At 52.7% G+C, this 20,716-nt stretch overlaps 1 protein-coding gene across 1 annotated transcript; it reads left to right on the top strand.

The window, feature by feature from the left end:
- The first annotated feature begins 3,295 nt into the window (after positions 1-3,295).
- Positions 3,296-20,677, top strand: ARHGEF40 (Rho guanine nucleotide exchange factor 40). The gene is made up of 22 exons (XM_023725005.1): positions 3,296-4,599; positions 4,747-4,905; positions 5,048-5,168; positions 5,737-5,863; positions 5,974-6,054; positions 6,170-6,286; positions 9,166-9,261; positions 9,366-9,481; positions 9,871-9,997; positions 11,873-11,995; positions 12,101-12,244; positions 13,087-13,697; positions 13,827-14,061; positions 14,389-14,475; positions 15,349-15,564; positions 16,277-16,447; positions 17,258-17,435; positions 18,450-18,554; positions 18,782-18,925; positions 19,426-19,556; positions 19,952-19,998; positions 20,140-20,677. The coding sequence occupies exons 1-21, from the start codon at positions 3,729-3,731 to the stop codon at positions 19,991-19,993; spliced, it is 4,002 nt and encodes a 1,333-aa protein (XP_023580773.1). The 5' UTR covers positions 3,296-3,728; the 3' UTR covers positions 19,994-19,998; positions 20,140-20,677.
- The last annotated feature ends 39 nt before the right edge of the window (positions 20,678-20,716 follow it).

Below are 20,716 nucleotides of genomic sequence, written 5' to 3'. Positions count from 1 at the left end.
AGCCCTCCAGGGACTCTCTGCCCTCCGCTCCCCTTCTTTTCTTTGGTCTGTCTGTCTGCTCCACGGTCTAGCGCTGTCCCACCGGTTACTGCCCTCAAGCTTTCTTTCTTCCTCCGGTTCTGCGCCCCTCCTCCATCCTCCCCTTGGTCTCTCCCCTGAGCTACACACCTCCCCCAGCCCTCCTCAGTCCTGACCCGTGCCTTGCTTTGCAGGATCTTCTCTCCCCCTCCTTCTCCCGGTCCCAGTTTCTTACTCGCAGGACACCCCTGCAGGCTGGTTTTGCAGGGACCCTGGAAAGGGCCCGGCCTCGGGTCATGAGAACTGACCTGCCTGGAACCACCATTTTCCATCCCAGTACCCAGCCCGGTGAGGCGGGCCCACCCATCCGGCCCTAGGGGACTGGCCACAGCTGTGGCTGGGCTGGAGCCAGGGACATGGTCAAAGGGGGAAATTCTTGTGGAGAAAGTGTCAGGTAATGGACAGAGTGGGGAGGAGGGCTCACACTGCCAGGGGGTGTGACGCTGTTAGAGCAGACGAGAGATTTGGGGGAGGTGTCCCCGAGCTCAGGCTGGGCGGGCGGGGGTGGGGGGGACACAACTACAACTTCAGAGAACTCCCGCTGCGCAGAGTGGAGCAGGGGGCCTCCCTGCAGGGGGTAGGGCACCCTGGCAGCCGCAGTTCAGGGCACAGGAAACAGGAGGGCCCTATTAAGGGAGACGCCCACACCAACCAGAGTGACAGTGCCCTGGAACTTTCACTCCAGGAGTACTCTCTGAAGAAGTATGCAGGGAGGCGTGTGGGCACTGCCAGGGAGAGCGCCCCCTGGAAGAGGAGGCACGGCCAAGGGGGCGCTCACTGCAGAGAGTGAAGGAGGGGGAGAGGCCCTGCCAGGGGACGCTCACTGCAGAGAGTGGAGGAGGGGGAGGACTACCGGGCTGCTCTCTCTACGTAGGGAAGGGCACCCCCTAGCAAGGAGGCTGGAGCAAGAAGAAAGGGGAACTGGACCAGGGAGAGCTGACTCAGTCTCTCTGGTCTCCCCTTTGGTCCCAGCCGACAGGAGGCCCCATCTTTGTGCTCCCTGTCTCCTGCCCCAGACCCCTCCTCCCCTCCTGCCGCTGCTGCTTCCTGTGGCTGAGACTCTCGCTCAGCCATGAGCTCACCGCCGCTAATGGGTTGCAGCTGCCTCGCTACTCAAGCTCTAGCTTCCCCCTCCAGGCCTCGGAGCAGGCCGCCCACTCTGCTTCACCCCCGCCCTTCACCACCCTCCCCCAACCCACGCTCACAGCACTCGCCCTTCCCCAGAACACTGGGGGTCTGTCTGCTCACCCACATACCTCGGGGCCTGGTGTCTGCTGACGCACCGAATGTCCCTCTTTGGACAGACGGACAACTCTGGCTGGAGAGATTCAGAGTAGCACATGTGGTTTCATCTTCAGGGCAATGGCAGGGCATGGGGGGCAGGGTAGAGAACTAAGTAAATACTGCAATGAGCACCCCTTCCCCGTTTACAGCAAAGAAATCTGGTCAGAGGAACTTCAAAGCTCATCTTAAGAGAGAAATAAGTTTGTAAAAGAATATCCCAGACAGTGGCCGTTTAGGGTGGAATGTCCCATACAGTGGCTGTTTCGGGTATGGGATGGGGAAAGATGTTATCCTCCGGATTCAGCCCAGGAGGGGATTCAGCCCAGGAGGCAAGGCAGGTCTGGGTGAAGCAGGGCTGAGCTTTATGAGAGGCTGGCTCCAGGCTGAGGTTGGCAGAGAGAGGTGCCTTGGAATCAGAAAATATTTCAGCTTGAATGCATACCATCAAGGCCTCCTCTTCCTTCCCCACACGTTCCTTTTGTGACTTTTTCCTCCTTCAACTGCCCCCATCCAGTTCTTTGTAACCCATTCCCACAAGCTCCAGAGAATGGGTGATTGCCTTACAGCCACTCTGGGACAATCACAGACAGCACTTCCCTCTTCCTTCTTCTCCCGCCTTCCTCCCCCCCCCCCCATCTCTAGGATATGATTGTTTATGGTTGGTGGTGCTTCCACCACCAACTTAGGATGGGGGGCTCTGGGTGGTGGGCATTTTGAGGAAGGGCTGTGTAGGTTATCTGTGTGAAAGCCTCCCACCCCCCGAAGTTCTCAGCCATCAGTTCAGTCCTTGATGGCCTAGGAGCCCCTCTCTTCCCTTTTAAGGAGTGCCCTGATTCACAAGAACCAGGAATGGCCCTGTCTGAGGCGTTCACAACAAATCCTGCCTGGATTTCCCAAAGCCAAGGCCTCTGAGATGGGTGTGGAGTGTCCGGCTAGGCCTATGCACTCTGACTGGCCTAGTCCCACGACTCCCATCACTAGCTAGACCAGCAAGCATTTCCTGAGTGCCCACTCTGTGCAGACACTGTCCAGCAGGGCCACTGGGGGCCCAGCCACTCCCATTCCAGTATAGCCTGCAAGGAGCCATGCTTGGGTGGTCTAGAGGGGTCTATAGCCTGGTCCTGTCTCTCCCAGGAGCCGGAGCCAGTGGAGGATTGTGTGCAGAGCACGCTCGCCGCCCTGTACCCACCCTTCGAGGCAACAGCTCCCACTCTGTTGGGCCAGGTGTTCCAGGTGGTCGAGAGGACTTATCGGGAGGATGCACTGAGGTACACGCTGGACTTCCTGGTGCCCGCCAAGCACCTGCTTGCCAAGGTCCAGCAGGAAGCCTGTGTGAGTGGCCGTGCATCCCTGAGATCCACTGCCTCGCTCTAGAGACTAGCCAGACTGACTCATTTCCCCCACCCTGGGACAAAGCCTCTCCTCATACTGAACCCCCCAGAGGCACTTGAGCCTCATTCACTGACCTCCTCCAAACTTTGACCCTCAAAAGCACTGACCACTGGGATACTGGCATGCACCCCCAGAGACACTTGTCTTCCACAAGAATTAACCCCTAAGAACATTAGGTCTGGAGGAGACCCAATTCCAGACACTTCCCCCCTCATACTGACTTCTCAAGATACTAACTCCCCCCAGACATGACTCAACAGAGAGCCTTCATTTCTGCAGATTTCTACAAATATAAAGACCTCTTAAGAGTCTTTGACTCCTCCAAGACAATGGCATCTGCTGACCATGTCCTTGTAATGACTCAGTTCTTGCCGTCCCACACATGGATTGGCTTCCTAGAGATCCCTACCACCAGAAACCTGATGAGCCCCAATCCCTTTCTCTAAGCCACATGAACACTCCCAAGACATCCTGCTCCCCTAGGATTATTACCCACCAGTCACAAGGCCAGCTCTGCCTAGAATGATCCTATTCTAATTGCCCCCTCCTGCTGGCTTAGTCAGCAGAGTCCTGATCACAGCCTCCCACTCTCTCCCCAGGCCCAGTACAGTGGTTTCCTCTTCTTCCATGAGGGCTGGCCTCTCTGCCTGCACGAGCGGGTGGTGGTGCAGCTAGCAGCCCTGCCCTGGCAGCTACTGCGCCCGGGAGACTTCTACCTGCAAGTGGTACCCTCAGCAGCCCAAGCACCCCGCCTGGCACTCAAGTGCCTGGCCCCAGGGGGTGGGCGGGTGCAGGAGCTGCCTGTGCCCAATGAGGCCTGTGGCTACCTATTCACACCTGAGTGGCTACAAGGCATCAACAAGGACAGGCCAACGAGCCGCCTCAGTACCTGCCTCCTGTCTGCGCCTTCTGGGATTCAGCGGCTGCCCTGGGCCGAGCTCATCTGCCCACGATTTGTGCATAAAGAGAGTCTCATGGTTGGACATCGACCAAGCACATTACCCCCAGAGCTGCCCTCTGGACCCCTGGGGCTCCCCAGCCCTCCACTCCCTGAGGAGGCCCTGGGTACGCGGAGTCCCGGGGATGGACACAATGCCCCTGCTGAAGAACCCGAGGGTGAATATGTGGAGCTGTTGGAAGTGACACTGCCCGTGAGGGGGAACCCCACAGATGCTGAAGGCTCCTCTGGCCTCTGCAGAACTCGGACAGTACCCACCCGCAAGGGGGCTGGAGGGAAGGGCCGGCACCGGAGACACCGGGCATGGATGCACCAGAAGGGCCTGGGGCCTCGGGACCAGGATGGGGCACGCCCACCCGGGGAGGGGAGCAGCACTGGGGCCACCCCCGCATTTCCCCTGGGAGCTGAGGCTCTTCCAGAGGTAGCAGTCCTGGAGGGGTCTGAGCCTCCAGCACAGCCCCTAGGAGAAGCTTCTGAGTCTTGCATCCTAAGGCCAGGGGAGGTTGGGGCAGGGTCAGGCCAGGGGGCCGAGGGGCCACCTGGTACCCCTCGGAGAATAGGCAAAGGAAACAGGAGAAAGAAGAGGGCTGCAGGCAGAGCGGCTCTTAGCCGAGGAGGAGATAGTGCCCCACTGAGCCCTGCGGACAAGGAAGAGAGCAGCCACCAGGAAGCTCTCATCAATCTGCCCCCGCCAAATGAACAAGAACTTCCAGAATGCAGCCTGGTTAAGGAGGAGCATGAAGACTCAGGGAAGCCCGAGTCTAAGCCAAAAGAGGAGCTGAAACCAGTAGAGGAAAAAGAGCCCTGGTCCCCAGAGGCCTGTGGGCCTACAGAAGAGGGAGCCCAAGAGACAGAGCGAGAGGGACGGAGCCTGGTGTGTATGGCAGGTGAGATGACAACGAGTCTGATGGGGTAAGGGCCAGAGCAGGTCGAGCCTAGGGCAAGGGGTTGGAGGAGGAGCAGGGGCTAGTCTGGGAGCAGAACAGCTAGACCCATCCTCACGCCAAGCCACAGCTCCGTTTGTGTCTGTGCAGGACTCACAGGCCCAGAGGGGCTCCTGTCTGACCCTCCCCTGGAGACTGTGCAGGAAGTGAAAGGGGACAGCATCCCAGAAGAGGCCCCTCCAGTCTCCATCTCTGATGACCCTGATGTACCTTGGGACTTGATGGCATCTGGATTCCTCGTCCTAACTGGTCAGTGGGCATCAGTGGGTGAAGGGAAAGGGGACCGGCGAAAGAGGGGCAATTGAGGTGGGCTTGGAAGGGGGGCAGACTGGATGGGAGGTAGCCAAGGACAGCCCCCAGCCAGGACAGCCTGGCCGTTTTGTGTCCTCAGGAGGGGTGGACCAGAGTGGGCGAGCTCTGCTGACCATTACCCCATCGTGCCCTCCTGAGGAGCCCCCACCCTCCCGAGCCATGCTGAGCACTGCTCTTCATTACCTCCACTCACTGCTCAGGTAACCGAGGCCCAGCACTGGCACATTGGACATTAACCTCCTGACTCATGAGGACCCTGATCTCCTCTCTTCTCAGGACACTGACCTCCTGACTCTAGGACACCTACTTCTTCAACCCTCAGATTATCAAGGCCTTGACCTCTGACCTTACTGACCCCTGACCTCCAGGATAATGTCTTCATTGATCCTCAAAATGAATACCCCTGATTTTCAATATCCTATGACACTAGATTATCAGGACACTGACGCACTCATTCAACAACTATTTTTTGCTCACCAAGTACCTATTATACACCATTTGCTAAGTGCTAGCATTTAATCCGTACCTTTCCAAACATAGGGTTCCTCACCTTCCCGACCCTGATCCATTGACCCAGTAGCCATGTGAACATAGACTCCTAATTGCTAAATCATAATCACTTTGACACATATCCCAGACTTCGGCCCTTTGCCTATTGCCTCCCCTAACATACCAGGAACTAACTTCGCCTGAGGACTATTAACACTAAAAGCAGACCCTGTACCTCTGTACTGCCTGTCTACATCCTGCCTCTCCCAACTCACACAGCAGCCTCCTTGGCTCTTCCTGCCCCCGCAGGCCTGACCTACAGATACTGGGGCTATCTGTGCTGCTGGACCTTCGCAAGGCACCCCCACTGCCTCCAGGGCTCATTCCTGTCCTGAGTCAACTTCAGGTAACCACACCCTTGAGACATACACTTTCTCTACATCCTACCTCTTCCCTGGGGACTATTTCAGGCCACCCAGCTGCCCACAGTTTAGAGTTATTCCTTTCTGCCCCTAGGACTCAGGAAACCCTCCTGTCATTCAGCGGCTGATGATTCTCACTCATGACGACCCACAAACTGATCTCTGTGGATTTCAGGTTTGACCCCCTCACTCCCACCCTAGTCCCCCAGAAGAGGCTGGCTTGAGCCCCAGGCTGGCCCCTGAATCCCTGGGTCGCAGGCCAGAAATCCCCTGCCTTCACACGTCTACAGGGTGCCGAGTTGCTATCAGAGAATGACCTGAAAAGAGTGGCCAAGCCAGAGGAGCTTCAGTGGGACTTGGGAGGCCACAGGGAGCCCTCTCCCGGCCACTGGGTAGAGATACATCAGGTAAGCATCATCTCCCCCACCTAGGACACTGGGAACCGGGAATGATCCAACTAACAACAGTCTAGGTGAGACAGCAGACCTGAGACATGATCATGGGGTTGGGAAAAGGCATTTTCCATTCCATTCAATTCAACAAGTTTTTTACTGAGCATTTACCATGAGCAAAATATTGTGCATTGTACCATGGGCTGCTGGGGGAGATGGAAGGAGTGTGTTAAGTAAATTCTTAATATGACGTTAAGTAGCATGATTTTGTGTGGGACATAAATAAGTCATGAAACAATTAGAGAAGAGTGAAAAATAGTGTCATTGAGGTTCTGGAAAGATCTGAGAGTCAGGAAGGCAGGTTATGGATCCAAGTGACCTTAGACAACTTACTTCCCTCACATCCCAAGAGGGTGCCCTTTTCTGTACCTGCACCAACATCCAGGCCTCAAGATCTTCATCCACTATCCATCTGCAAAAAACTGAAACAAGACCCACACCTTACACCATGCACAAAAACTAACTCAAAGTGGATCAAAGACCTAATATAAAATCTAAAATGATAAAGATCATGGAAGAAAAAATAGGGACAATGCTAGGAGCCCTAATGCGTGGCATAAACAGAATACGAAGCATACGTAACAATGCACAAACACCAGAAGAGAAACTAGATAACTGGGAGCTCCTAAAAATCAAACACTTATGCTCATCAAGAGACTTCACCACAAGAGCAAAAAGACAACCTACAGACTGGGAAAAAAATTTTGGCTATGACAAATCCGATCAGCGTCTAAGCTCTAAAATCTACAAGATACTGCAAAACCTCAACAAAAAGACAAATAACCCAATTAAAAAATGGGCAAAGGATATGAACAGGCACTTCACCTAAGAAGATATTCAGGCAGCTAACAGACACATGAATAAATGCTCATGATCATTAGCCATTAGAGAAATGCAAATCAAAACTACAATGAGATACCATCTCACCCCAACAAGGCTAGCATTAATCCAAAAAACACAAAATAATAAATGTTGGAGAGGTTGTGGAGAGACTGGAACACTTATACACCATTGGTGGGAATATAAAATGGTACAGCCACTTTGGAAATCCGTTTGGCGCTTTCTTAAAAAGCTAGAAATAGAAGTACCATATGATCCAGCAATCCCGCTCCTTGGAATATGTCCTAGAGAAATAAGAGCCATCACACGAATAGATATATGCACACCCATGTTCTTTGCAGCACTGTTCACAATAGCAAAAAGATGGAAACAGCCTAGGTGCCCATCAACGGACAAATGGATAAACAAATTATGGTATATTCACACAATGGAATATTATGCAAAGATAAAGAACAACAATGAATCTGTGAAACATCTCATAACATGGAGGAATCTGGAAGGCATTATGCTGAGTGATTTTAGTCAGTCGCAAAAGGACAAATATTGTACAAGACCACTATTATAAGAACTCAAGAAAAGGTTTAAACACAGAAGAAAACATTCTTTGATGGTTACGAGGGTGGGGAGGGAGGAAGAGGGGTATTCACTAACCAGATAGTAGACAAGAATTAGGTGAAGGGAAGGACAGCGTGAACTACAGGGGAAGTCAGCACAACTAAACTAAACCAAAGCTCAGAAGTTTCCTGAATACAGCCAAATATTTTGAGGAACAGAGTAGCAGGGGCACGGGTCTGGGGACCATGGTTTCAGGGGACATCTAGGTCAATTGGCATAACAAAGTTTATTAAGAAAAGGTTCTGCATCCTACTTTGTCGAGTGGCGTCTGGGATCTTAAAAGCTAGTGAGCGGCCATCTAAGATGCATCAATTGGTCCCAACCCACCTAGAATAAAGGAGAATGAAGAACATCATAGACACAAGGAAAGTATTAGCCCAAGAGACAGAAAGGGCCACATAAGCCAGAGACTTCATCAGCCTAAGACCAGAAGAACTAGATGGTGCCCGGCTACCACCAATGACTGCCCTGACGGCGAACACAACAGATAGTCCCTGATGGAGCAGGAGAAAAGTGGGGTGCAGAACTCAAATTCTAGTAAAAAGACCAGTCTTAATGGTCTGAGACTGGAGGGACCGCGGAAGACATGACCCCCAGACTTTCTGTTAGCCCAAAACTAAAACCATCCCCGAGGCCAACTCTTCAGACAAAGATTAGAGTGGACTATGGGAAATAAAATGATACTCGTGAAGAGTGTGCTTCTTAGCTCAAGTAGATACATGAGACTAAATGGGCAACTTCTGTCCAGAGGCGAGATGAGAAGCCAGAGGGTCAGGAGCTGGTTGAATGGACATGGGAAATCCAGGGTGGAAAGGAGGAGTGTGCTGTCACCGTATAGGGAGAGCAACTAGGGTCGCATAACAATATATGTATAAATTTTTGTATGAGAGACTAACTTGAATTGTAAAGTTTCACTTAAAGCACACAATAAAAAAAAAAAAAAAGATCCTCATCCACAAAGTACAGCAATTGTGATATGATCTCTAAGGTCTTTCTAGCACTTACCTTCCATGATTCTATGAATCTAGGTGCTATGAGTATTCTAGAAGAGAGGAGAGATCACAGCTGAGTATTAAGGGGGACTGTGCAGAGAGAAAGGAGACTCACATTTATTGAGCTGCGTAGTGTGCCAGGCCCATGGTACTGCACTGGCATCATGTCTTTATACCTCAACAAATCCTGTGTGTCTCATCCTGACTTCACAGTTGAGCAAACTGAGATTCAGGAAGGTTCCTGGACCTGCCCAAGGTCATACAACTAGTAAGCAACCAAGTCAGGAACTGAACCCAGCTCTACCTCCATAATAGAGCCTCCGGGGCCCCCACACTCCACCCCCACCTAACCTCTGTCCCTCCACCGCATCTCTGTGTGTGTCTCAGGAAGTGGCAAGGCTGTATCACCTGTGCCAAGGTGTACTGGGCTCTGTACGGCAGGCCATTGAAGAGCTGGAGGGAGCAGCGAAGCCAGAGGGAGAGGTATGAAATGAGACAGGACAGCAGTGGGTGGGCTGGGGCTGGGGCTGGGCTGGCATGGGGACGTTCTGGTGGAAATGTAACTGTCAACTTCTCCCTGCCCCCAGGAGACAGTGGGAATGCCCGAGCCCCTGCAGAAGGTGCTGGCAGATCCTCGGCTGACAGCACTACAGAGGGATGGGGGTGCCACCCTGATGAGGCTGCGCTCCACCCACAGCAGCAAGTACGGGGGACGGGTGTGTGGAGGGAGGTGAATCGGGAGGTGGAGACCCAACAGAAGGCCTTAGCTGCCAAGTGATTCTTACTGACCATGTAACTGGGCAAGATATGCTTTCACATATATTATCTCATGACCCTCATAATGTCGCTACGTGCTAGTTACGATTATAAATGAAGATTTGGAGGAGCAAAAATGTTAGCTGTCTTGGCCAAAGTCAGTCAGTAAACGGAAGAGTCAGAATTGAAATCCAGGCAGTCTGAGTAAGGTCCATACTCTCATCCATGATGCTATGCCACCTCTCATGCTTTCACCCCCATATTGGAGGGATGCCAGGATGGAATTGGGGTGCTCAACAAGGGCAATGGTTTATTCTGCCCCTCATCCTTCCCCAGATTGGAGGGCCCGGGCCCAGCCACATTGTATCAGGAGGTAGACGAAGCCATTCACCAGCTTGTGCGCCTCTCCAACCTACACGTGCAGCAGCAGGAGCAGCGACAACGCCTCCAGCGACTCCAGCAGGTAATCCAGGACCCCCACACCCCTCCTGCTAGGCCTGTGAGCCTGGCCTCCAACACCACCTTTTCTGCTGACACTGGCAGCTGATGGTGTTCTAGCTTGGCTTGGCTGAATGCCTTCTCCCCTTCTCCTCACCTGCCTTCAAGGTTGGTCATGGCCAGTGTGAGATTCAAAAAGAGAGTGGGAATATCTCAGCACCCACAAAAAGAAGAATCCAGGTCTACTTCTCCCCACTGTTTATGTTTGATCAGGGATCCTTGGAGATTGTCAGAGATGTTCAGGTGCTCTAGGGGATTCTGAGAAGAGTTGATTGACTCTGTTGTTCCTACCTCCCTAGCTTAAAAATAATACATACCAGCTCTTCAGCTACATGGCCAGCCGTCCTCCTTCTACTCCTTACACAATGTCATCCTCCAAACCTGAGGCTGGAAAGGTCCCACCTCCCTCCACCTTGGAAGGAGTGGGCATTGGACGCCTCTAGATGCTTTGGGAACCACAAGTCTCTTAGTGAGGAAGATGCAGGGATAACAGCTGCCCTCTCTGAACCTTGGCTCTTCTCTCCTGGGGTTAAGAGCCCCATAGAAGTTTGGGATAGGAGGGCTTTGAAATCTGATTGTTCCTCCTTAGCCCCAAGCGTGGTGGGTGAACACTTCACGGACCTCGAATGTGGGCAGCAGAGGAAGGTCATCTCAGGGTCAAGGCCAAAGGCTTTCTGTTTCCTGCGATTTCTGCATATTGGCATCTTCTATCACAATATCCAAGGGGTTGCATCTCCTACTGTTCATTTGCTTGCTTGTTATCTGTTTTAAAACTCTGTTCAAAAACTGTTAGCACACAGAATTTGGAGTCTAAAGTGCTCAGCTTGAGTTCTAGGTGTGAGATGCTGGACAAGTCATGAAGTTTCTCTGACTTCCCAAGTCCTCGTCTATACAATAGGGATGATACTAACACTTAACTCACAAAGGTGTTAGGATGATTCAGTGAATTCAGCAGAGGACTATAAAGTACGTATTCTTGATACTGGTTATAAGGAACATTCTCAGACTTCTCAGGCTGTCCCACCCTAGCTTCCAACCTTTCTCCAGAGGGAAAAATAACTATCCCTTTTTGGTCAAATATTCCAGCATCAGAGTTCCTATAGTTTCCAGAATAGGCAACTAGAGCTGGGGGCATGTATGTGTGCGCACCCATGCGTGCGCGCGCGCACACAGACACATATATATATATACACACACACACACAGAGTTACCCCCTGTGCCATCTCTCCAGGCCTGGTCCTAGGACTCCTGTCCACCAGTTGCTACAGGTTCACTTGGCACCCATGAGACTCAATGAAATGAAATTTACCCTGGCCCTGGCTTATCCAAACGACCTTCTTCCTGCCTCTTGTTATACCATTTTATCTATTTTGCCCTTCAGGCATAGCCTGGGAATTCTAATCCACCTCCCTCAGTGCTTTGGGCCAGCCCACCTTCCCCCTTATCGGGTGCTTACAAAAGATTTCTTACCTAATTTCTCACTTGACAATTGTAAAAACTATTACCATTCCCTATTATCTCTCCAGATCCCTGGTGGCACAGTGGTTAAGAGCTCAGGCTGCTAACTAAAAGGTCGGCAGTCTGAATCCACAAGCTGCTCCTTGGAAACTGTATAGGGCAGTTCTATTCTGTCCCATAGGCTCACTATGAGTCGGAATTGACTTGACAGCAATGGGTTTTTTATTATCATTCCCACTTTTCAGAAGAGATGAAATGGGCTGCCCAAGGTTCTGTAGATAAGGGTGGTGGAGTTGGAGCTTGATCTCAGCCTGCCCTTTCCTTTCCACTGCACAGCCTCTTTCCCACTCATTGCCCTGCTCTTCCATCCCATCTGCCTCAGGTGCTACAGTGGCTCTCTGGCCCAGGAGAGGAGCAGCTGGCAAGCTTTGCTATGCCCGGGGACTCCCTGTCTGCCCTGCAGGAGACAGAGCTTCGATTCCGGGCTTTCAGTGCTGAGGTTCAGGTTAGGAGAGGGAGGCGACCAGACAGAAGGGACCTGCAGGGAGGGAGGGAGGGAGAGACCAACTGGAAGTGGGGACCAGGTCTCAGTGCAGCCCTTCTTCTCCAGGAGCGCCTGGCTCAGGCGCGGGAGGCCCTGGCGCTGGAGGAGGACACAGCCTCCCAGAAGGTCCTGGATGTCTTTGAACAGCGGCTGGAGCAGGTTGAAAGTGGCCTCCATCGGACCTTGCGGCTTCAGCGCTTCTTTCAGCAGGTGTGTGCAGAGCCTCTTGCTTCTGTCCCACTGATGGCCTTCCTTTGCCTGGAGAGGCTGATCAGATAGCACGGACTCAGCAGCCCATCTCCCTGGTTTTGAATCCTAGCTCTGCAGCCTATTTGCCGAAGGACCTGGCGCAAGGTACTAAACCTGAAGGTGCCTGAGTAGGCCCCTCCCTCTCAGGGTTGCTGTGAGGACTGCATGAGCAGTATCTTAAAGACATTTACTACAGAGCCTGCTACTCTATATAGGTATTAGTGATTCTTTTATCTAGGTTCTTCTGTCTCCATATCAAACCAAACCAGTTACCATTGAGTTGATTATGACTCTTGGAGACCCCGTATGTGTCAGAGTAGACTTGCTCCATAGGGTCTTCAATGGCTGTTATCTTTCAGAAGTGGATCACCAGGACTTTCTTCTGAGTCACCTCTGGGTAGATGAAGTCCCTGGGTGGGGCAAATGGTTAACATGCTTGGCTGTTAACCGAAAAGTTGACGATTTAAGTCCACCCAGAGGTGCCTCAGAAGACAGGCCTGGTGATCTACTTCCAAAAAATCAGCCATTGAAAACCCTATGTCAGTTTTTACTCTGATACACACGAGGTCTCCATGAGTCAGAATCAACTCAATGGCAACTTTTTTTTTTTTCTTCCCGTCTCCATACTAACTCAGCTTAGGCAGTGATGCTGGGATAGAGAGAGGTGTTCTGAGATGATGGGGAGGGGTAGGGGCATTAGGAAGTCATCCACAAAAGAGGACAAGAGCTATCATTGGGCATGTGGGAGCAGCATAGGACCTCACACCTTTTTCTCCCCATTCCTAACCCCTTTGGCCTTATAGGCACATGAGTGGGTGGATGAGGGTTCTGCCCGCCTGGCTGGAGCTGGGCTAGGTCGGGAGGCCGTGCTGGCAGCCCTGGCCCTGCGGCGAGCCCCGGAGCCCAGCGCTGGCACCTTCCAAGAGATGCGGGCCCTGGCCCTGGACCTGGGCAGCCCAGCAGCACTACGAGAGTGGGGCCGATGCCGGGCCCGCTGCCAAGAGCTGGAGAGGAAGATTCAGCAACAACTGGGAGAGGAGGCGAGTCCACAGGGCCACCGGCGAAGACGAGCAGACAGCGCCAGCAGTGGAGGGACCCATCGGGGTCCCCACAGTCCCTCACCCAGCCTCAGCTCCCTGTTGCTCCCCAGCAGCCCAGGGCCACGGTCAGCCTCATCCCATTGCTCCCTGGCCCCCTGCGGAGAGGACTATGAGGAAGAGGGCCCTAAGCTGGCTCCAGAAGCAGAGGGCAGACCCCCGCGGGCCGTGCTGATCCGAGGCCTGGAGGTCACCAGTACCGAAGTGGTAGATAGGACATGCTCACCACGGGAACACGTGCTGCTGGGCCGGGCCCGGGGGCCAGACGGGCCCTGGGGAGTAGGCACCCCTCGGATGGAGCGCAAGCGAAGCATCAGGTGAGAGCCTAGCCCAATTGGTGCCAAGAGGTCCGATCGCCAGGCTGGAAAACAATATGGCATTGTTGGGGGTGGCGACTCCCTGCCATACCCAGGTGACACCTCTGCCACTCCTTGTTGTTCCTGCAGTGCCCAGCAGCGTCTGGTGTCTGAGCTGATTGCCTGTGAGCAGGAGTACGTGGCCATCTTGAGTGAGCCAGTGCCAACCCCTGGGCCTGAGCTGACCCCTGAACTGCGGGGCACCTGGGCTGCTGCACTGAGTGCCCGGGAGAGGCTTCGTAGCTTCCACCGGACACACTTTCTGCGGGAGCTTCAGGGTTGCGCCACCCACCCTCTGCGCATTGGGGCCTGCTTCCTACGTCATGTGAGTAACCTTCCAAAACTCCTCAGGTCCTCTCCCTTCCCACGTTCCAGACCCATCACCTGCCCTCTTTATCAGTACCTGCCCCTCCAAATGTGGGGCCCAAGGCCCTGGGCCCCAAGCCTGTTCTCTATGTCCCTGGCCTTAAGTGCTGCCTGGACTTCACTCACTCCACGGGGGGGCCCATCATTTCCTGGGCAGACCCAGTACTTCCTGGTGGCCAGTGTCTCCTATGGGTGGCTGTGTGGGATGGAGGATGGGAGGATGAGAACGAGAGGCTTATCTGCAAGGCCTCATGGGGGATGGTTTACCTGTTCCCTATTGGCACAGGGGGACCAGTTCAGCCTTTATGCCCAGTACGTGAAACACCGACACAAACTGGAGAATGGTCTGGCTGCCCTCAGCCCCCCTACCAAGGTAACCTTTTCTCCAACCCTCATAGGAAGGGCAGAGGGGCCGGGAAGATCTCAAACCCACCTGACCTCAAAATCCCTCAGGGAAAAAGAGCTTTCCTGGGTGTGGCCAGGCACATCACCTACCAGTAACATCCCCCAGAATTGGTGAGGGTAGGACAAGCACTGGATTAGGGGCCAGGTTAGCCTGGGTTTTCACCTAGTCCACTAAAGGGACCTTGGGTAAGACTCTTGATTCCTCTGGGCCTCCATTCCTACATCTGGTAAATGGGGCAGTATTCACTATATCTAACTCTCAGGATCAAATGACCTCACATCAGAAGATGGGAAAGTGACTGGAAAGTGAAAAGCCAGAAAGTATAAAGGATTATCATTCTTATTCCTCTTCCATTTTCCCTCAAGATATAGAGGATGACTGAATCTTCTGCAGGCTCCCTGCCTGCTTTCTTTCCCCGGGGCAGGTTTTTGGACATACATTTTGGAGTATCTCGTGTTTGCCATGAGTCGGAATTGACTTGAGGGCAACTAACAACAACAACAACAAGGCTTCATCTAAAAGGAGTGTGGGTGACACAAGTGATTTGCGATTGGCTGCTAACCTAAAGGTTAGCAGTTGGAACCTACTCAGTGGCATCATGGAGGAAAGACCTGGCGAACTACTTCCGTAAAGATTACAGCCAAGAAAACCCTATGGAGCAGTTCTGCTGTGTAACACATGGGGTCTTCATGAGTTGGGGGCTGACTTAATGGCAGCCAGCAAAAACAGGCTTCATCTACATCCAAAAGCCTGGAGTGCCACCTACCTCCCACCCCCAGAGTTTGGCCCACACCAGCTTCAGCCCCTCCCTTCATCCTGTCTGTCTCCTCCCTGACCTAGGGCTCCATGGAGGGTGGCCCTCACCTGCCCCGGGCCCTGCAGCAGCCTCTGGAGCAGCTGGCTCAGTATATACGGCTCCTGGAGGAGCTCCTGAGGGAAGCTGGGCCTGAGCTGAGTTCTGAGCGCCAGGCCCTTGGGGCTGCCGTGCAGCTGCTCCAGGAACAAGAAGCCCGTGGCAGAGACCTGCTGGCCGTGGAGGCGGTGCGTGGCTGCGAGGTGAGGCCATAGCTCCAGTCACTCCTGCTTAAACAGCCTAGCCCTGTGGCCTCACAAGCACTGTGTGCTGGTGGCAAGAGAACTAAACTCAAGGTCACGGGGCCCTAGGCTCTCATTTCTAATCAGCTATGTGGCCTGGGCTGAGTCACTGAATTTCGCTGGACCTCAGTTTCCTCATCTGTAAATGAGGAAGCTATGTCCTGCCTGACTTGAAATTCCATGCCCTCCTGCTCCTTTTCTAATCCTTATGTTTCCCCGTCTACCCTACACCTCCTCCTGCATCTCAGCATCCAACACATACCTTACTCTCCTCTACCTAGTCTCTTTTCCAGCCCTAACAGGCTTAATGCCACTTGGATTCCTACCTCCTCCGGGATAGACCTTTCTCTCTTCACTTCTTTGCTGCTTCTCTTCCTGGGGCAAAATGGTGCTTCACTTCCCAACATACAAAACCTTCTCTTGGGAGTCTAGTGTGTAAACCTTATGGTGCAGTGCACCTTCCCCTCTTCAGAGGCAGGGCTGTGCTGCTAGGCCAGGTGTGCTGTGCATGATGACCAGTGGATGGATTCTAGGCTGACTGCCTCCCTGATCTCCTAACTCTGCCTGAGAACCAGTGCAGTAGGCCCCTTGCCTTATAAATCCTGTTTTTACTCCCCACAAAGCATACACATAGTGCTCCTGGGCCAACGGCCTTTCCTTTTTCTTTCCCCAGATAGATTTGAAGGAGCAGGGACAACTCCTACATCGGGACCCCTTCACTGTCATCTGTGGCAGAAAGAAGTGCCTTCGCCATGTCTTCCTCTTTGAGCATCTTCTCCTCTTCAGCAAGCTCAAGGGCGCTGAGGGAGGGTCAGAGACCTTTGTTTACAAGCTGGCCTTTAAGGTATAATGCCTGGAGTGAAGGGAAGCGAGTCGTGTTCTTTTTGAGAACGTAGGGTGCTCTGGAAACTAACCCCAACCCAGGTCCAGAATCTGCATCATCTGGAAACAGGCTTTGGCCTGTAATCAGCCATCAGGTCAGGGTGTCAGGGGCTAAGTGTCCCTGTCACTGGTCCACCCCAGAGGGTTTTCCTTATTGTTCATGAAGGAAACTCATTAGGCACTCCTCGAGTCCAAAATGGAGGACCCTTCCCATTAAGAGCACACATCTTTTGAGCTAGAGGGGCTTCCTGGGAGATAGGGAGAAAGGACTCTATAGATATAGCTTAACTTGACTGAACTGAAGCACCCAAGAAGAGGGGCAGGAAGGCCTTCCTTTAGGAAACTGCCATGGTATCCTGACAAACGTCCACAGCAACCTGCGGTCCTGGGTCAGGCAGTGTGGAATGATTCTAAGGATTTCTAGACTTTGTACCCCTAACTTAGTTCCAGCTCTTTAGGAGGGAGGTCTACAGTACACAGTATAGAGGAAAAGGCCTGCACAGACATGGGTTCAAATCCTAACTCTCTCTGATAAGCTATAATAAGCACATGGGCAAGTTGCTTCATGTCTGTGGGCCCCATTCCCCTTTTGTGAATTAGGGTTGTTATGAAGACTAAACGTAGAGCACTTGGCACATGGTAGGTGTTAAGCGCGCATTTACTGAATACCTACCAGATGCCAGGCACTGGGCTAAGCGTAGTCCTTGCCCATGTGCTACCATCTCTCCAGGACGCGCTCCATCTTCACCCAGTCCCCTCTGCTCTTCCTCAGACTGCTGACATGGGGCTGACAGAGAACATCGGGGACAGCGGGCTCTGCTTCGAGCTGTGGTTTCGGCGGCGGCGGGCACGAGAGGCATACACTCTGCAGGCCGCCTCGCCAGAGATCAAACTCAAGTGGACAAGTTCTATTGCCCAGCTGCTGTGGAGACAGGCAGCCCACAACAAGGGTACTGGGCAGAGCCAGGGGAGGGTGTGCTTAGAGCCAGGGTTATGGCAGAAGGCTATCTGGAGAGCATGGAGACCACTTGGGAAAACAGGGTGTAGGATGAACAAAGAAGAGTGACTTATGAAAAGACTCAAGATCTGGCTTGAGAGAGAGGTTGCTGAGACAGAAATTAGTCTAAGGTGTACCAAAAGGGAAGAGAAAGCAAGCAAATTTTAGGGAAACGAGCAAATGGCTAGGCAAAAGAAGGCAAGAGACTGCTCACTGGACTTGGGCTCAAGAACTGGCACCATTTACTTGCTGTGTAGCCTGGACTAGGTTTATTTTTCTTTTGTTTTGCTAGTTGTTGGTTTTTGTTTCATTCTGGATGCTTGGAACCTCATTCCACTCATCTAAAAAATGGAGATAGTAATATTTACATCTTAGCATGATAAACCAAAACCAAACCTGTTGTCGTCAAGTCAATTCTGACTCACTAATAGTGACCCTATAGGACAGAGTAGAACTGCCCCATAGGGTTTCCAAGGCTGTAATCTTTACGGAAGTAGACTGCCACATCTTTCTCCTTGGGAGCAGCTGGTGGGTTCGAACCGCCAACCTTTGGGTTAGCAGCCAAACGCTTAACCACTGTGTCACCAGGGCTCGATAGTGAGGATTAAATAAGGTGATATATATAAGGAAGCACTTTGCAAACTATAAAGGTACATAGAAATGTGAGTTTTGCTCTTAATGCCCAAGATAAGGGGAAGAAGGTGGGTATTAGAAGAGAAGTTGGGTGGCTGGGATGTCAAAGGTGTAGGATGCAACATATAAGACAGACAGATGCCTAGAGACGAAGTCAAAAACCACCATCACCATCCGTGTCGTGATAGTCAATGGAAAGAGTAACAAGAGACTCCAGAGTAACGAGAGGGAGAACAAGAGCTGGGAAATGGCCAACAGAAGGATCAACCATGACAGTGCTAGAGCAGGAAGAGGAGGGGCAGAGGAGGTTGGTGACAGGGTTTCTGTTCCTCAGAGCTCCGAGTGCAGCAGATGGTCTCCATGGGCATTGGGAATAAACCCTTCCTGGACATCAAAGCCCTTGGGGAACGGACGTTGAATGCCCTGCTCACTGGAAGAGGTGAGGGCCAGAGTGCTGGTGGGTGGCCCCCCGAAGTCAAGACTCTGAGAATGAGGGCACAATGGGAGGTGTGGTGGAAAGTGAGGAAGGGTAACAGAGTGGGCATCTCTTCCCAGAAACCATGGGACTGACTGGGAGGCCCTCTATGAGACTGAGGGTCCTTCCAGGGAGCCAGGAGGGCTTTCCCACACCAGCACCCCACCCTCCCCCACCCCCGCTCTCTGCAGCCGCCCGCACCCGGGCCTCCGTGGCCGTGTCATCTTTTGAGCATGCCGGCCCCTCCCTTCCCGGCCTCTCGCCGGGAGCCTGCTCCCTGCCTGCCCGCGTCGAGGAGGAGGCCTGGGATCTGGACGTCAAGCAAATTTCCCTGGGTGAGGCACCTCTCGGGGTGGCTCCCAACAGCTGGGTCAACGTGGTGATGTTCAGGCTGCTTGCTGCTGAGCAAATCCTCTTTCTAGCCAAGTAGCCCAGTCGCCATGGCAACTATGTACAGCTTCCCCATTGCTAAGAATCTTCCATCTGGTTGCTAGGGTGATGCTTACAGCAGCCTGTTGCTAAGAAGCACTTCCTCTGTACCTCTCTCTCTAGCTCTCCTTGAGTTTCTATGGAAACTGCCTCAGCTTTCTGTTGTACCCTCCTGGTTCACCACTGCAATCTTTATAGTTTCCTGTCGCTTCTTCCCTGGTTGCTCTAATGATGCTGCTGACAATTTCCTGCCTCTTGGTAGGGGGTTCTCTTGCATCTGGATTGCTATGGTGACTCACAGCTTCCTGTTGCTATGGAGCTTTTTCTTCCCTGATGGAGCAGCTTGGTTGCTTAAGGTAATCTGGAAGGCTTCTATATTCTGCTCTCACCCTAGCTTCCCCTCCAGCCCCAGAAACACTTGACTCTTCTGGAGATGTGTCCCCAGGACCAAGAAACAGCCCCAGCCAGCAACCCCCCGACCCTGGGAGCAGCACTCCCACCCTGGCCAGTGGAGGGATCTTAGGGCTATCCCGGCAGGTAAGTCCATAGGGCTGGGAATAGGGTGATCTCTTTGGCCACTTTCTAGGTGGGTTCTTCTGATCACTGAACCTACTGGGGTGGGGGAGGCAGTGATCCTGTGCTCCTAGCTGAGGCTACAGATTGGATATATTGTCTAGCCTGCCTCTCTCCATTCCCCAGGCCCAGATGAGAGGCATCAAGGTTGGAGCTGTAAAGGAATTTTTAATAAGGAGCATACTGGGTAGAAAGGGAAGAATGCCAAGGGCCTGGTTTGGACTTGGGTTAAATCAACAAGATTCAGGAATCTTGGAGAGAAGAGAGGTGAATTGACAAGCTTGGGAGAGAAAGATGGGGGATATGGGGAAGAGGTCACTTTTTTTCCTTTAAATTCACTGCATCTTCTCTCTCCTCAGAGTCATGCCCGAGCCCTAAGTGACCCCACCACCCCTCTGTGACGTGGGTGAGTCAGTATCCCCTTTCTACCACCTCAACATTCCTTTCCTTCTGCACGTCCCTTTCTTCCTCCCCCCAGCTGCTTGGCAGTCAGCTTCCTCCCTCTCCCAACCCATGTCCCTCTTCTCCCCTGACTTTTGTCTTGCAGAGAAGGTCCAGAACATTGCCGCAGCCCCTCCTCTCAGCACACCTTGGTCTGGGATGGTGGTGGGACATAATGGAGACTGGGAGAACATTGAACTCCTTCGCTCTGCTTCTTGGACAGAGAGGTGGTCAAAGGACAAGCGCATTCCTCTGCTACCGCTGTCTCTAGCTCTCCCAGCCCAGTGCCTTCTCCTCCTGGAACCAGAGTGGATGCATTTGCTTGACTTCATACCCTGGAGGCCAGGAAATGATCCCTCTTCAGTCCTTCCCCATCCTGGGCTGCTGCATACCCCCAGGGCACGGTGCCCACTCTAGCCTTCCTCTGCCAGTCTGCCTTCTCCCTTTCTCACCCTCTGACTCTCCCTGAGAAAATTCATCTCTACCAGGTCAACTGGAGTTCCTGGTGATTCTATTATGGGGTGTGTCAGATGAAAAGAAGCTATGCAAACCATTATAGGAGGGTGGGGCGGGGGACTGAAGGCTTTATATATGTAATTACTGTTATTATAGCACTGTTGTTATATTAAATGTATTTACTCACACTTTGCCTCCCAGGAGCTACAGCAGCCCTCTGGGTTGAA

Source organism: Trichechus manatus, unplaced genomic scaffold, assembly GCF_000243295.1.
Source record: "Trichechus manatus latirostris isolate Lorelei unplaced genomic scaffold, TriManLat1.0 scaffold00273, whole genome shotgun sequence".
NCBI lineage: Eukaryota > Metazoa > Chordata > Mammalia > Sirenia > Trichechidae > Trichechus > Trichechus manatus.
Note: the sequence above shows the minus strand (reverse complement) of the source record. Positions and strands in the feature narration are given on the sequence as shown.

Excerpts from the sequence above, each read along its gene's own strand:
- ARHGEF40 (XM_023725005.1), top strand. The coding sequence starts at position 3,729 with ATGGTTGGACATCGACCAAGCACATTACCCCCAGAGCTGCCCTCTGGA. Across the intron at positions 9,998-11,872 it reads GCCTCCAGCGACTCCAGCAG|GTGCTACAGTGGCTCTCTGG; the intron begins GTAATCCAGGAC and ends CATCTGCCTCAG. Across the intron at positions 14,062-14,388 it reads GGGCCTGCTTCCTACGTCAT|GGGGACCAGTTCAGCCTTTA; the intron begins GTGAGTAACCTT and ends CTATTGGCACAG.